Source organism: Lemur catta, chromosome X (genome assembly GCF_020740605.2).
Source record: "Lemur catta isolate mLemCat1 chromosome X, mLemCat1.pri, whole genome shotgun sequence".
NCBI lineage: Eukaryota > Metazoa > Chordata > Mammalia > Primates > Lemuridae > Lemur > Lemur catta.
Window position 1 is genome coordinate 47,220,494 of NC_059155.1, and position 16,458 is coordinate 47,236,951.

General features: G+C 51.1%; 1 protein-coding gene across 1 annotated transcript; it reads left to right on the forward strand.

The window, feature by feature from the left end:
- Positions 1-12,514: 12,514 nt before the first annotated feature.
- CXCR3 (C-X-C motif chemokine receptor 3) lies at positions 12,515-15,085 on the forward strand. Its single transcript, XM_045538632.1, has 2 exons — positions 12,515-12,588; positions 13,590-15,085. The coding sequence occupies exons 1-2, from the start codon at positions 12,577-12,579 to the stop codon at positions 14,682-14,684; spliced, it is 1,107 nt and encodes a 368-aa protein (XP_045394588.1). The 5' UTR covers positions 12,515-12,576; the 3' UTR covers positions 14,685-15,085.
- The last annotated feature ends 1,373 nt before the right edge of the window (positions 15,086-16,458 follow it).

The window sequence follows — 16,458 nt, forward strand, 5'->3', positions numbered from 1 at the left end:
TACCAAGAACAACAAATTTACATTTAAAATACCCTTCATTTGACACAGTTTTTAATGAGTGATTTAATTTCTTTTTCATTTATATGTTTAAAAAACTGCCTAAAACAAGAGCGCTGTACTTTATAGAAGGAAACTGCTTATGCAGATTCAGTATTGTATATCTTTGGGTAATTAGATGGGCCTTTAAAATCAAACTACTTTTATCTGACAGAATCAGCTACAATGCCCTGTGTTCAACTGTTTAAAAGTTTTCCCTCTTCTTTTTTCCCAATAAAGTTGTAAATAAAGACCATCACACATTAAAATCCCCCCAAAATTAAAAAATAAAAATAAATAAATAAATTTAATGACTCAAAACAAAGAGTCTGATTCTTTATTGACATACAGTTCTTACCCCACACCATAATGGCAGAGGAAGAAGGCGAAGACTCAGAAATAAAATTCAATAGTGCACTTGATATAGTTTGGATGTTTTTCCCCTCCAATTCTCATGTTGAAATTTGATCCCCAATGTTGGAGGTGGGGCCTGGCGGGAGGTGTTTGGGTCATGGGGGCGGATCCCTCATGAATGGCTTGGTGCTGTGCAGCTGTAATGAGGGAATTCTGGCGCTATTAGTTCCCAGGAGAACTGACTGTTAAAAAGAGCCTGGCACCTCCCTTCTCTTTTTCTTGCTTTCTTCCTCTCACTGTAGGGTACCTTCTCCCTCTGCCTTCCACCTTGGCTTTCCACCATGAGCAAAAGCTCCCTGAGGCTCTCGCTAGAGCAGATGCTGGCACCAGGCTTCTCGTACAGCCTGCGGAGCAGTGAGCCAAATAAACCTCTTCTTTATAAATTCCCTAGCCTCAGGTATTCCTTTATGGCAACATACATGGACTAAGTATTCTTTCTGATATTTATAATTATTCAAAATAATCTAAAAACAATCTATAATTTTAAAGTTTACAAAAACAGCTTCAAAGCTATCATCCTATTTTATCCTTTCAATATATTGAAATGGTTTAAGTCGGGACTTTGAGGTTAAATGTGAAAGTCTGTATGTGAAGAATACATTGCCTATCACTAAAATGTATCTGTGATTCCCTGTCCAAAAAAAAAAAATGGTTAAAATGGTAAGTTTTTTGTCATGTATATTTTACCACAATAAAGAAAAATGAGGCCGGGCGCGGTGGCTCACGCCTGTAATCCTAGCCCTCTGGGAGGCCGAGGTGGGTGGATCACTCGAGGTCAAGAGTTCGAGACCAACCTGAGCGAGACCCCGTCTCTACTAAAAAAATAGAAATAAATTATATGGACAACTAAAAATATATAGAGAGAAAAAATTAGCCAGGCATGGTGGCACATGCCTGTAGTCCCAGCTACTTGGGAGGCTGAGGCAGTAGGATTGCTTGAGCCCAGGAGTTTGAGGTTGCTGTGAGCTAGGCTGACGCCACGGCACTCTAGCCCGGGCAACAGAGTGAGACTGTCTCAAAAAAAAAAAAAAAAGAAAAAAAAGAAAAATGAGAAAAAATAATGTCTGCTAGGCTTACCTTCCCAGGGAGCTGGGAGGCTTAGGGAGATTGTGGCTAGGAAAGCCCTGGGTAAGACTCAGTGGAGAAAGGAAGGAGTATTCCTTTCTAGAAGTGCCAACCTCAAAAAGGTGTAAGTCAATCCTTTGTGAGACCTCATATCAGTTAGCCTGAATCTCACATATGTGTTTAATACTTTGGCACTGCAGCCTCAGCAGTCCTGGCGGGGGTTGTCCTGATCCTCCGGGAAAACAGGGAATAGGGGCTGCTAACCACTTGGCCCAGGCCAAGGGCTTTCATTAAAAAAACAACAACAACAACAACAAAACCCCCATCTCTTTCTTCTTCCAGGTCACTCCTGGCAGCTTTCTGCTGGTTCCCTGTGTCCCCACCTCCCCCGCCCTGTAGTCTCCTTCTAAGGGCTGAGGCCGTGGAACCTCGGTGGCTCCAGCAACGCTTTTTCTCCTGTGCCTTTCACTGCACCTCACACTTGCTGAACACCCTCTCCCCCACAGCAGCCAGTGTTCCTGGCTCTTTCATATTCTTTATATTATCTCACTGAGAAGGTCAAGAGGGTTAATTATTGATGTCACTGTTATGAACCATGTCACTACTCTTAAAGATAATATCCATTAACAGCTGTTTTGAAATTCTCATTGCCTCAACACTATTGTCTAGTGGTTTTCCACTCTTGATGTGCGCTACAATTACCTGGAGAGCTCTTGAAAACCACCCATACCCAGACACCATCCCCGGCCTAATTACATGAGAAGTACAGCGTAGTCATTACTCTCCATTAGCCATAATTACCTCTCCATGTCTTTGTGCGCTGTCCCAGTCCTTGACACACGAAAAGAAGCAGCAGGAGCAGGAGAGCTTGGTCATAACCAGCACCATCCCTCCCAGCCTGAGGCAGGCCTGCAAGTATATTCTTTTACATTTCCAAGTTGTTTCTTCCAGCACTCTCCTTCCATCTCCACCTCATTCTTTTTAAAAGCCCATTTTCCTCAAGTCACCATTTCTCAAAATATATTGTGTCAGGATAGCAGGGGAGTTGTGAAAAATAGAGGAGTTAGTCACTGTGGTTGGCTGATAACGGCTCCCAAAGTCCAGCCCTAACCACCACCCCCCCCCGAAACTGTGAATATTATTTTATTTGAAAAAAAAGTCTTTACAGATATCATGAAGTTAACAATTTGGAGGTGAGGAGATGATCCTGAATTATCAGGGTGGGCCTTAAATGCCCTCACAACTGTCCTTATAAGAGAAAGACAGGGAGACTAGACACACAGGAGAGAGGGGGGCCATGAGAAGACGAAGGCAGAGATTGGAGTGACGCAGTCACAGCCAAGGGACGCTGGCAGGCAGCCACCAGCAGCAGGAAGAGGCAAAGAATGGATTCTTCCCTAGAGCCTCTGGAGGGAATACAGCCTTGCCGACACCTTGCTTTTGGACTTCTGGCCGCCAGAACTTTGAGAGAATAATTTTCTGTTGTTTTAAGCCACCCAGTTTGGGGTAATTTAGGAAGCTAATACAGTGACCAAATGAGTTCGGCGACTGTCTCTACAGCAGAACTTCCTGAAACCTTTCCTGTGCTTATGGGCATTGTTTTCCAAATACAGACCTTGGATGAGTGCTCCCCAGAACACATGCTGCACTAGGCCACACATTAGCCAGCAGCCATGTACCAAACTCCTGGCACTGCAGGTTACGCGGAGGCAAGACCTTTATGCATGAGAGAGTTACTTTCTTTTTTTTTTTTTTTTTTTTGAGACAGAGTCTTGCTTTGTTGCCCGGGCTAGAGTGAGTGCCGTGGCGTCAGCCTAGCTCACAGCAACCTCAGACTCCTGGGCTTAAGCGATCCTACTGCCTCAGCCTCCCGAGTAGCTGGGACTACAGGCATGTGCCACCATGCCTGGCTAATTTTTTCTATATATATTTTTAGTTGGCCAGATAATTTATTTCTATTTTTAGTAGAGACAGGGTCTCGCTCAGGCTGGTCTCGAACTCCTGACCTCGAGCGATCCACCTGCCTTGGCCTCCCAGAGGGCTAGGATTACAGGCATGAGCCACTGCGCGCGGCCTTGAGAGTTACTTTCATACCTACAGCTCCATCACTTATCTACCCTTTCAGAACCTACTAGCCATTCATTTTCAAACTCATTCAAGAAAGATTTATTTGTTGAATATTAAATAGCTGTTTAATTATTAAATAAGCACCTACTATGTGTCAGGAACTATCAAGGCCCTAGAGATATAGTGATTAAAAAACCAAGATTATATCTCTTGTGAAAACTACATTCTAGTGGAGTAATCAGTCGATAAACAAATAAGTACATAAACAGCAGGTGGTGATGAATGCTATGAAGCTATGAAGAATATAAAACAGGCTAAAGGGTAATCAGAGAGGACCAGGCATTTCACTAGGTGATTTACCTAAATTAATCTCATGTAATCCTCTCAACAACCATTTAATCCTTGTCATATAAAGCAGATATAATCTCTATTTGCAGATGAAGAAACTGAGGCTCAGAGGAGTGAGGTGATTTGCCCAGATCACATAGCTATTAACTGGCTGATATGGGATTGGGATTGAAATCCAGGCCTATCTGACACCAAACAAAGCATGTTTACTACTACCGTGCTACATGGTTTCTGTACCCAGTCGGACTCCCTTTGGAATCCTCTAGATTCCCTTTGGAATCCTTGGCCTTTCTACACTCATTCACTAATTCCCAGTGGAATCAATGATTCCGAGGGTGAAAAGGCTGGAGGCAGATCAGACGGGACACTTCAAGTCAGAAACTTGCCCTGCAGTATCGCTTCAGCCTATTTCTATATTTGGAAGGCAGGCATAGGGTACTGAAACTTCCTGCTTCCTCCACTGGGTCTCCTCACCTCTCCTTTCTGGCCTGCCCTGTCACCTGGGGCCCTCAGGCAGAGCCACGGAGTCCAGCTAAAGGGACTTTATATTCTTTCATGGCTCTGAGCTGCATCTCTGTGTCCTGGACGGTGGGTGGGACTCAGGCAGACAGACCAGCCAAGCAGTGGAAAGCTGGGGCAGGTTTTCAACAGCATGGGGCCCTGTTTGGCTAGAACACAGGATGCACAAAGCAGAGTGGAGAATCAGGCTGGGCCGGTAGCTGCGACCAGATAGAGGAAGGCCTTGGAGACCAGGCCAGGAGAACAATCTTCATTCTCTGAGCTAATGTTTGCCAAAACATGTCCTGCAGACAACTTTTGTTTGGGGATAGCAGCGATGGGAATGGGTCTTTTGTGAGAAAGTAAAGGTTCCTTGTCAAATAAGTTGGGGTTCAATGAGGTTAAACAGATTCATTTTACGCAGGGCTTCCCAGACTTGGCGTGAGGGCCAGGGGCAAGCCGATGGGCGACAGTGGGTGCCATCCTCACGGCGAAGATGGAGGCCTGCTAGAGGCAGACGAGGCGGGGGTGGCCAATCGATCCTGCGGATTCGGCTCTAAGTCGCCTTCTCTCTCCCCTCCCTGCCACCCCTGCTACCCCCGCTTCAGCTAACACCCTCCCACCCTCTAACTGGTCTCCTGGCACTCAAACCATTTCCTCCCTTCCAGGCTTGCTTTCCCTACCAGCCACCGCCATCCTCCCAACCACGCCATTACCCTGCGCCTCTCACCAGCCGGCACTTCTCTAGCTGTATTATAAGCTACAGTGATGTATAAATACCCCAAGGAGTTATGTGAAAGACCGCTATTCACTGGCAAATATGCTAAAAATTCATCTGAGTTCCATGGAGGGTTTGTCCTAAGCCATCCTTTTAAAAATCTTGACTTTTAAAAAATATCACTTGCTCTTGTGAATTGGGCTACGGGGGGGGGGGGGGCGGCGGAGAAAGAAAACAAAAGAAGAAAAAATATCATTTGCTTTTTTTGTTTGTTTTTGTGGAACCAGACAGGCTCAGCTTCGAGCTTTACCACACTGTTTGTTTCCTTGGTAACCACTTCCAGTTTCTGACTCCTAGATCTCTTGTCCTGCATCTTCTGTCCTGGCCCCCAAGTGTGCAATGCCTGAGGCACTGCCTCGGTCCAGGAAGGTGCCCTGCCTTGGATTGCACCCCAGCCCCCACACACTCTCCTCTGCATCCCCACACTGTTCCAGAGACCCGGTTGGCGATTTTGTAAAATGAGCAGTGCCCCAGACCCACAGCCCAGGCCCAGCTTCGGGTGTCCTATGCCCCTACTAAATTCACATAATGGCCTTTTCAAATCCTGTTGGGAGCAGGAATGGTATTCACAAGATGAGATGTATTCCCAGAGACAGTAGAGCGGGTGGGTTAGAAGTGTGGACTTTGTAGCCAGACAGCTTGGTGTGAAATCTAGGCTCTGTCACTTATTAGCTGTTTGACCTGGGGCAAGTTACTTAACTTCTTTGACTCTGTTTCCTCATCTTTAAAAGAGGAATAAAAATAGAACCTATCTCAAAGAGTTTTTAGGAGGATATGTGTGTGTAAACATGCTTCAAAGGGCACCTGACACATAGGAAGTGCTACAGCAGGGTTACTGAATAAGATTATTGTTGTTGGCTGGGCGTGGTGGCTCACGCCTGTAATCCCAGAACTTTGGGAGGCAGAAACAGGAGGATCGCTTGAGCCCAGGAGTTCAAGACCAGCCTGAGCAACATATTGAGACCTCATCTCTACAAAATAAATAAATAAAGTAAAAAATAAAAGATTAGCTGGGCATGGTGGTGCCCCTGTAGTCCCAGCTTCTCAGGAGGCTGAGGCAGGAGGATCGCTAGAGCGCAGGAGTTGGAGGCTGCAGTGAGCTAGGATCTCACCACTGAGCTAGCCTAGGTGACTGAGCGAGACCCTGTCTCAAAGAAAAATAAAAGATTATTATTGTCGTTGTCCATCTGTCCCCTCATCTCCAGGCACTTTGGCTGAGTCAGCAATGAATCTGGGTTTCTATGAGTGAGGAACTTCTGGGTGCCACATGGGATAGCATGTTTGCAATTTGGTGTCTCCTCAAGCTCCTTTTAAGTCTCGACTCCAGAGGCAAGGCCAAGCTTCTGGGCCTAGTCCCTACTGGGCCTGCAGCTCAGAGTTTTCAGCCCACCCGGCAGGGCACATCGTCTGGAAGGGACCTCCCACCTCATTACCCACGAAGACTTGGGCCCTGGACTCTAGCTGGCACTCAGGCCCCACAGTGTCTGAGTCAAAGGCATCAGGGCTTTGACCAATTCTGCAACTCAGGGCCAAAGCTTAGACTTTCTAGTTTGAGATGTGTGGTTCCTCAATGCAAATGAAGCTGTCCCCAAGGGTGTGTCCAGTGCTGGGGAGACCTCAGCAGCCACAGTCAGGAAAGTAGCTAACAGTGCATGTATAGCGCTGCCCTTGTGCCATGCCAGACACTGTTCTGAGCACTTTTACATACACAGCGGATTGACTCTTAATCCAGAGGCAGAAACCGAAGCATAGAGAGGTGAAATAACCTGTCCAAGGTCACACACCTAGTAAATGGCAGAGCCAGGAACCCAGTCCAGACAACCTGCTCCAGGGCCGGTGTGCTTACCCACTCTGCCCATATCGCCTCGCATGGGGCAGCTCGGCTCTGGCCGGACCAGCACTGATCCCTATGCCCGGACATGACTTGCTGCCTAGTAGGAGAAATATGGGCTCAACTCTAACAGGAGGCAAGGCCTGGGCCATGGCAGCCCTGCACAGGGCTTTTGGACAAAACCCTCAAGGCCAACACCACACCCTGTAGAAAATTAGTTTTGGCTGGTTGAAGAATTTTCCAGAAGGCCAGAGAGTCCAGCAGATAAAGTCCAGACCAGAGTCAGGCTCACCATCAAGCAGCCTTGTGCAGGTCTTGGGAGGGCAGCTTTAAGCACCACTGGGTACTTTACAAGGTAAGGACCCAGGGAGGGACATCACTCAACAGCTTTTGTTCAGTGGAGTACCTTTGGGGTGGGCACTATGTTTTCCTTTTCCTCTTCATGGGAGCCTAGCAGCGGCCAAGAAACCCAGCCCATACCCAGCCCAGACCACCTGCTCCTCAGGGAGGCCAGCCTTCCCGGCAGGGGCCTCACCCAGCTTTGCCGCCCCACTGCAGTTTAGCAAAAAGAACTTCAGGCTTTCAGCGGATGACACCCTCTGAACAACACAAGCCAAAATCCCTCTATCCAGCACGTCTGAGCCAAGGATGGGACCCCCCTGAGAGCCTCAGACACGGCCTGTATTCTTGAGGGGTCCTGAGTGGCTTGGTGAGCAGGCAGTGCTTCCCTCCCCAGTTCAAAAGGTGCAGGGGAAGTTGAGAGGAACTCGGGGCTGAGAGGTTAGAGGTAGCCAGACAGTGGGAAAAGGAAGAAGCCCAGGAAGCATGAAGTGAGGCTGCAGGTGGTGCTGCCCTGGGATGAGGTCAGAGTCCACCGCCAGGGAGTGTTTGTTCCCAGGCAGCAGTGGCCCCACCTCCTTCTCACAAGACCTCCAAACTGATGGGAATAGCACCCCACGCCAAACCCATCCTGCCTGAGATTCTTTTGGTAACTTTTATTTTGCTGTAACTTCAAACTTACAGACAAGTTGCAAGAATAGTACAAAGAACTCCCTTCTACCCCTCCTCTCCCCAGTTCTTGGCATGTTGCCCCACCTGAGTTAGCCTTTGTGAGTCCCCTCTCACTCTGCATATTTGATTTCCAAGTCCTAAGAAAATAATTTGCAGACATGATGGCCCTTTCCTCCTAAATACCTCAATGTATGTTTCCTACAAATAAGGACATTCTCTTACATTATCCCAATGAGCAAAACAGCAAGGATGCAAGCTTTTTGTCTAATTCCAAGGCCATATGCAAATTTCACCAATCATCCCAATTTTCAGCTTAATTTTGTACTTTTTTTTTTTTTTTGAGACAGGGTCTCACTCTGTCCCCTGGCTAGAGTGCATGTCATCATGCTAGCTCACTGTAGCCTTGAACTCCTGGGCTCAAGCGATCCTCCTGCCTCAGCCTCTTGAGTAGCTGGGACTATAGGTGCGCTTATGATGCCTGGATAATTTTTTCTATTTTTGGTAGAGACGGGTCTCGCTCTTGCTCAGGCTGGTGTCGAACTCCTGACCTCAAGCGATCCTCCCACCTCAGCCTCCCAGAGTGCTGGGATTACAGGCGTGAGCCACCTATCTGGCCTTATTGTCCTTTTTTTTTTTTTTTTTTTTTTTTTTGAGACAGAGTCTCGTTCTGTTGCCCAGGCTAGAGTGCCGTGGAGTCAGCCTAGCTCACAGCAACCTCAAACTCCTGGGCTCAAGCGATCCTCCTGCCTCAGCTTCCCGAGTAGCTGGGACTACAGGCATGCGCCACCATGCCCGGCTAATTTTTTTCCATATATATTTTTAGCTGTCCAGATCATTTCTTTCTATTTTGAGTAGAGACGGGGTCTCACTCTTGCTCAGGCTGGTCTCGAACTCCTGAGCTCGAACAATCCACCCGCCTCGGCCTCCCAGAGTGCTAGGATTACAGGCGTGAGCCACTGAGCCGGGCTGTTTATTGTCCTTTTTGATGACTATTTAATCACACAGCTAACACATGACTGCAGCTTCTGTGTGAAACATTACAGATAAGGCCAAAGGAGCGCTCTCTGAACATCACCAGGAGCCTTTGGCTGGGGATCCCCAGGGCGTTGTGAGGAGCTGCCAGAGAGGTTGTGAGACATCAGACTGAGGGGGAGGAGGAGGAAATGGCCCTTTTCCCTGGCTAGCCAGCCAGGCAGACAGCTGTAGGGGCCCTCCTTCCTGTGACCGACTAGGCAGCAGGGCTCAGACCTTTGAGCCTCCTGTCTCCCCAAACCACAGCCCGGAGGTGTGAAAGAAAGAAAAAAACAGGGGGAGGGGTGGTAGAGAAGAGCCAGGTGCACATTTCACACCTTGACCACAGGTGGGGCGCGGAGCAGCTTCACTCTGACTAACTTCCTCCTCAGGCTTCCCTGATGGCTGCTCTGGAGGGCACATGGGCCAGAACTCATATCGCAGTCCCTTGGCTAACTGGCTCTCCTCAGGGGCTGGGTCTGGCTCTGACCTTGTCTGGGAGCTGCTTGGGACTGGGAAGAACCAAATGAGAAAGCTGGACGAGGGCTTGGCTCAGCTCCGTGACACAGGAAACTTCCAAGGTATCTTAGCTGTGTGCAATGGCAGAAGCCCACCACAGACTTGCCATTCTGAGGCTCGGGAGGGGTTGGTTTGGAAACTTACTAGATGGGGGAGGAGGCTGCTGCTCGCCAGGCACCTACCCTGCACCAGACACTTTCTACAAGTTATCATTCGCAGTCCACAGAGCAACCCTATCAAATGTGTACTATACTTATAACCATGTTTTCATATGAGGAAACTGAGGCAGAGAGATGAAATGATTTGCCGGGATTACACAATGCTCTGGGCAGCCAGAGGATTTGGCTAGGACTGAAAAACCACCTCCCCCCACCCCCCCACCCCCTGCACACACACAAGCCCCAGCTAAGGCAAGGGATGGCCTTTCTGGAAAACGAGTCCTCAGGCCAAGTCCATGCCTGCACGCCCCACAAGCGCCACCCTCTATCGCTGGCTCCCTGACACGAAAGCCTCCCAGCGGCTCTAGGTTTTTAGCCAATATCCCTGTCCCTTCCACATTCTCAACTGCAATCCTACTAAGGCACTGGGCCCTGTGCCAGGAGCTTACAGCCTTGGTTATCTAGTTCATCTTGTAACAACCCCGCTGAGGAAACCAGCTCAACACAGTTATGTAATTTGTCCAAGATCACACAGTTCGAACAGCGTGGAGCAGGGGCTGGAGCCCAGACAGGTTCAGCGTTCTTCCCACTACATCATCTTATCTCGGGGAGCAGGGAGGGCAGCCTGTCCGCCAGCCCAGCCCAGCCCCTGGGGATCCGCCCTGATAGCAGCAAGTCAGGGCTCAGAGTTGAAAGCTCTCTGCGCCTTTCCAAAGCCCTTGCCCTGCCCTTCTCTCATTTATCCTTCCCAGGAACCTGGGGAGGAGACTGTCAGCCCTGTGTGACAAATGAGACTAGGGCATCAGGGATCCCCAGACTTTCATCTTTCACATGGACCAGAACATTTCAACATGTTTGGACAACCCACATTGGCTTGTCAGCTGCCAATATGAGACATTTCCAAAACTCCCATCTATTTCCCCCCATCATTTCACAACGAAAAGGCCCTTTTGAAACCAAAACGGGGATGAACATGATTGCCAAATACAAGACATCCTTTCAATTGAACAAATGTGGCTTTCTGCGCTCATTTTTCTTATTTGCAGAAGTCCAGGGAACTCAAATCTCTGTGCAGACTGGCACTGGGAGATCGTGGTCCCGGCTCCTGTCCCTTTTCCATCCCCACAGGTAGTCACTTGCCAAGTCTACTCATCCTAACTGGCCCGGCTTCTGGACTCCTCCCAGTCCCCTCCACTTGACTGGTCCCCACCTCCTCCAGGCCCTCAATTCCCTCTGGCCTGAACCCAGCAGGTGACGAGCTGTTCCAAGCGAGGAGAGTGACATCTGCCCACAGAAGAAAGGGAAGGGCCTGAAGCCTTGAGAGTATGTATGAGTCACATCCATAAATCTGAACTGAATTCCAGGCACGAGCCTGGAGGCTTTAGGGGTACAGTCTGGCTGAAACTGGGACAAGGCCATGGGCTAGCACGTCCCTCTGTCTCTCTCTTTCCCTGCTTTCCCACTGCAGGAGAGAGGGGAAGAGGAAACGGCTTGGGAGACGAAACTTAGGGGCCACCTTGCCGCTGAGGATGAGAACAGGGCGACAGGGAGGGGAGAAAAAGATGACAGGGAGAGCTGAGGCAGGTGGAGAGAGGGACATTTTCCACCACTGTCTGCCATAAAGTCACCAATTTGCTGTACCGAGGCTGTCTTACAGCTTTTCCTTAAAATAGGGCGGTGCCTACGGCCACTCCCAGATCCCCATCCCCCTTCTCCCCCCAGAAGCAACTGCTTTCGTGAGTTCATGGTGTCTCCAGCTCCTGTTTTAAACTTTGAGAACAGTCGTATCCAAAACAGTATAGTATTGCTTTCTGTGGTTTTTAGAATTTATGTAAGTGGTGCCAAACTATACACAATATTCTGTAACTTGCCTCTCCCACGGAGTGGTTGTTGGCTTTTCTAGTTGCATCCATGTTAAAATGCATAGCTTTAGTTCATTTGAACTACATGAATATATCATAGTTTATCCATTTAAAAGAAACTGAAGGCAGTGTGATGAGTGGGAAAAGGAGAGTCAGATGGCCGTGGGTTGTCCTTGCACCCACCCTTGCTCGCTGCCTGGCAAAGGCCTTTCCCCTTTCTGAATCATCCGTGCAGACAACCCCCGTCTCACGAGGGAGTCATGTGGTTGGAATGAGGCACATGTCAGAGAAAGCATCTAAAGCCATGTCTAGCACATAGCAAGTTCATTACTAGTAGTTCCCTTTCTTTCCCCCTGCTAATTAGTTGGGAGGGGCCATGGTAAAGAACTAGACTTAGTGTGATGGATTGGTTTTAATATTTGAATTTTTATGAAGGTGACTCTCCTTTACAGACTAACCCTTTCGGGATCCAGTCTTTAAAATCATGCAAAGATCAACTAACTCCAGGCCCTGATAGTTGGGCACGATTTCCAATCAATCCATTGAACACTGACCCTACCAGAACAGGAGAAGTAATTCTTCTTCTTCTTCTTTTTATTTTGGGGAGAAATAATTCTTGCCCCTGGCAGCAGGGCTCTCCTTCACTTCCCAGCTGCGTTGCTCCTTCTTCAGACCTTGCCCCTCAAAGGACCTGCCCCCACCCAGCCACCCCCAGACCTTCCCTAGGGCCCAGCCTTTCTGGTCTGGAGCTGTGGCCAGCTCCTCCAGAGCAGCTTCAGCCAGCCCGGGAATGGCTGGGATAAGAGCTCTGTGGCCTGGGGTCCGGGAAGGTCTCGTGTAGATAACCCCCTGGAAAAGGCTGCTGCTGAGAACCGCGTGAAACCCTCACTTCCTCTGCGCATGCAGGTTTCCAGCCACAAGCAGCCAAGCAGAGGGGCAGGCAGCACGCGGCCCGGCAGCCAGAGCACCAGCCCAGTCATGGTCTCTGAGGTAAGTGCTGCTGCTCAGCCAGGCCAGGCCACAGCTTGGAGTGGAGAACCCAGGACACTAGGGAAACACCAGGGCTGGTCCACAGCCCACGGTCACCAGAGGGTCGGGTGAGTAGGTGGCAGCTGCAGGGGTTGTGTTAGAAGGAGCACCAGACAGGGAATTGGGAACCCAGCTTGGCCACTGACCACGGTCGAGTCTCCTCCCCTCTCTGGCTTTGGTGCCCCATCTGCAAAAAGTCAGGGTGGGGGGTAGAGGCTCAACCTTGATGACCTCTGAACCTCCCTTCAGCTGGCTGGGGACTTTGACTTTCGTGTGCTGTACTTAATTGGCCCTGGGAAGGCCTGCAGGTCTGGGGTGGTTTGGGGTGTGGGTGAAGGGGTAGAGGAGATTCCTGCTAGAGCTTAGTGGGGGATCCCCCAGTGGGTGGGCGGCTACATGGGTGCACAAGCCTCAGTATAGGGGAGGGGGAGGACGGGCCGAAAGCACGCATTTAGGGGGGCTGCAGTGATTCATAGGGAGTCCCCATGGAGGTCAGGAAGTTGGGGGTCCCCGGACAACAGCTGAAGAGGGGAGAGGAGGGCCAGTGACTGCGAGAGGGGGTGGCAGGGAGGTGCCTGGGGAGGAATGTGGTTGAACTAGGTGTGGCCGGGGCGCTGAGGACGCAAGGCGAGCGGTGAAGGGAGTGGCAGGCAGAGAGCAGAACAGGCAGGGAGGGCTCTGCCTGCGACCCTGAGGGAAGCTCTTCCTCCTGCCCAGGATCCCTGGGCCAATGGGATCACCCAGAAGGGTGAGAGAAAAGCAGACTTTGAGAAGGGAAGTCAGCGTCCCAGAGCCCAGTGTGGATGGAGGGGGTTCAGGTGTGCCCCTGGAAGAAAGGTGGGGACAGTTACAGTGTCTGATCAGGGCCTGCCTTAGGAGGAGCTGCACAGAGGAACGCCCCTCAGACTGCATCTGGAAGGACTGGTTGCCAGGCCCCTCGTCACCTTCTCCTCCCTCTGCAGATGAGCGACCACCAAGTGCTGGATGTCTCTGACATTGCCTCCCTCCTGGAAAACTTCAGCTCTTCCTATGACTACGGAGAAAACGAGAGCGACTCCTGCTGTGCCTCCCCACCCTGCCCGCAGGACTTCAGCCTGAACTTCGACCGGGCCTTCCTGCCGGCCCTCTACAGCCTCCTCTTTCTCCTGGGGCTGGTGGGCAACGGCGCCGTGGCAGCCGTGCTGCTGAGCCGGCGGGCAGCCCTGAGCAGCACCGACACCTTCCTGCTGCACCTGGCCGTGGCAGATGCGCTGCTGGTGCTGACGCTCCCGCTCTGGGCGGTGGATGCTGCCGTGCAGTGGGTCTTCGGCTCCGGCCTCTGCAAGGTGGCAGGTGCTCTCTTCAATATCAACTTCTACGCAGGGGCCCTCCTGCTGGCCTGCATCAGCTTTGACCGCTACCTGAGCATAGTGCACGCCACCCAGCTCTACCGCAGGGGCCCCCGGGCCCGCGTGGCCCTCACCTGCATAGCCGTTTGGGGGCTCTGTCTGCTCTTTGCCCTCCCAGACTTCATCTTCCTGTCGGCCCGCTATGACGAGCGCCTCAACGCCACCCACTGCCAGTACAACTTCCCGCAGGTGGGCCGCACAGCTCTGCGGGTACTGCAGCTGGTGGCTGGTTTCCTGCTGCCCCTGCTGGTCATGGCCTACTGCTATGCCCGCATCTTGGCGGTGCTGCTGGTCTCCAGGGGCCAGCGGCGCCTGCGAGCCATGCGGCTGGTGGTGGTGGTGGTGGTGGCCTTTGCCCTCTGCTGGACCCCTTACCACCTGGTGGTGCTGGTGGACACCATCATGGACCTGGGGGCCCTGGCCCGCAACTGTGGCCTAGAGAGCCGTGTGGATGTGGCCAAGTCGGTCACCTCAGGCCTGGGCTACATGCACTGCTGCCTCAACCCGTTGCTCTATGCTTTTGTGGGTGTCAAGTTCCGAGAGTGGATGTGGACGCTGCTCTCGCGCCTGGGCTGCCCCGACCAGAGAGGCCTCCAGCGGCAGCCAACGTCTTCCCGCCGGGATTCATCCTGGTCCGAGACCACAGAGGCCTCCTACTCTGGCTTGTGAAGCTGGAAGGGGGGCTCCTGTTTCACCCCACAGCCTCCCTCCCTCTCAGCCTGGCCCCTGGGACTCACCGGCAGCCCCAGCACTGCCGGGTCTCCCAGGAAGCTGCCCTCCCAGCTCTGGGGGCTGCACCACTGCTGCTCCTTAGCAGCCATGCCCCACCCTGCCGCTTCAGAGGTGGCTGCCAGGAGCCCCACTGCCCTTCTCATTCGGAAACCAGAACTTGACCTTCCCCGTATGGACGGGAAAGGGGCATAGAGCACACTGCCCCTGTGGGGCTGCGGCCCAGGCCTCCAGCTTAGCAGTGACTGTAGCTGTGGTCCCCAAAATCTCTGTATTTGCTCACTTCTATTTTTATGTCTAAAATCCTGCTTAAAACTTTTCAATAAACAAGATCCTGAGGATCAGGGTGTGTTGGTGCATCATTACAGCAGCCCTCCCTGGGCTCTGGGGATGCACTTCCTGCTTCCCCTTGCCTCGGCCTGGTGCTGAGCCAACCTATCCTGCCTTTGTTAATGTCTCTCTGCAGCCTTCGCTCTGCCCTCCTGGGCACTCTCATTTGATTCACAGGCAAACACCAGGTCCATGGCTGCAGGGCAAGCAGTTAGGCTACTGGCTGGCACAATCAGGGAAAGGGGCTGTAACATGAATAAGAGCTGGACTCTGAACTCCAGCTCAGGACAGTAGGAAAGATGTGGTTAGAACTAGTGATGCCAAGCAGCCTGTGCCATGAGGCAAAGGAGTCGCACATGGACAATGAACCCAGGGCTCAGAGCATTGAAGGCCAGCACCATTGGGAAGGCTTCCTGAAGGCTTAAAGGACAAGGAGTATTTCCCAGGGGTGAGAGAGGTAAAGACAGTATTTCCAGGTAGAAGAGAGGGCAGTAGCAAAGCGGGGGGGGGGGGGGGGGGGGGGGCGAGGCTGGAAACAGCAATGCTTATCAGAGGAATTATAAGTGGTCCCAACTGGCTAGTTAAAGGTTCAGGTAGGGAAAGGGTTGAAAATAAGACTGAAAGGTAGATTGCGATCAGGTGATGGTATTAGAGACCAGCCAGAAGGCTGAATTGGTTATTCAGATGAGAGGTGACGCAGGCCATTAGTAGGGAGATGGCAGTGGGCTTGCAGAAAAGCAACAAGGCTGGGCGACTCACCAACAGTCATGAACACATAGCCACCTGGAGGTGGGCTGTGGGGAGCATTTTTCCAGGGCGAGGGTGGGGTTGAAATGAGTGGAGGAAACTCAGGCTTCCCGGAAGGGCAGGTGGCAGGGCTACTGCACTAAGGCAGAAGGGGAAGGGCTGACTGCATACACTGCACTGTTGGTTCCCCCCAACTGTTTCGCAGGCCAGCTGGGCCCTTGCGGAAACTGCAGATATGGCTAGAGGTGGGAATGGGAAGTAGGAATCCCAGGAGTTAGCTGGGGAAGCCGTCCCACCCCATAAACACACCCAAGCCCATCTAGCTTTGTGGTTTGGAGTTTGTGGCCACTAAAAGAACACTCTAAGCTTCTGCAAAATGAAGGAAGAAAGGAAGGAAAATGACAGAACAACACATCTTGCATATAAAAAGTATCAGCGATGCTAGACTAGTGAAGATGCCTATGGCAGGCTGAAAAAACAGCTCCCCAAGACGTCCATGCTCTCATCCTGAATTTGTGACTATGTTACTCAGCTGACTTTAAGAAGAGTCGCCTGGATTATCCAGGTGAGCCCAACGTAATCACAAGGGTCCTTTAAAAGTGAAAAAGGGAGGCAGAAGAGGAGGGAGTCAGGGATG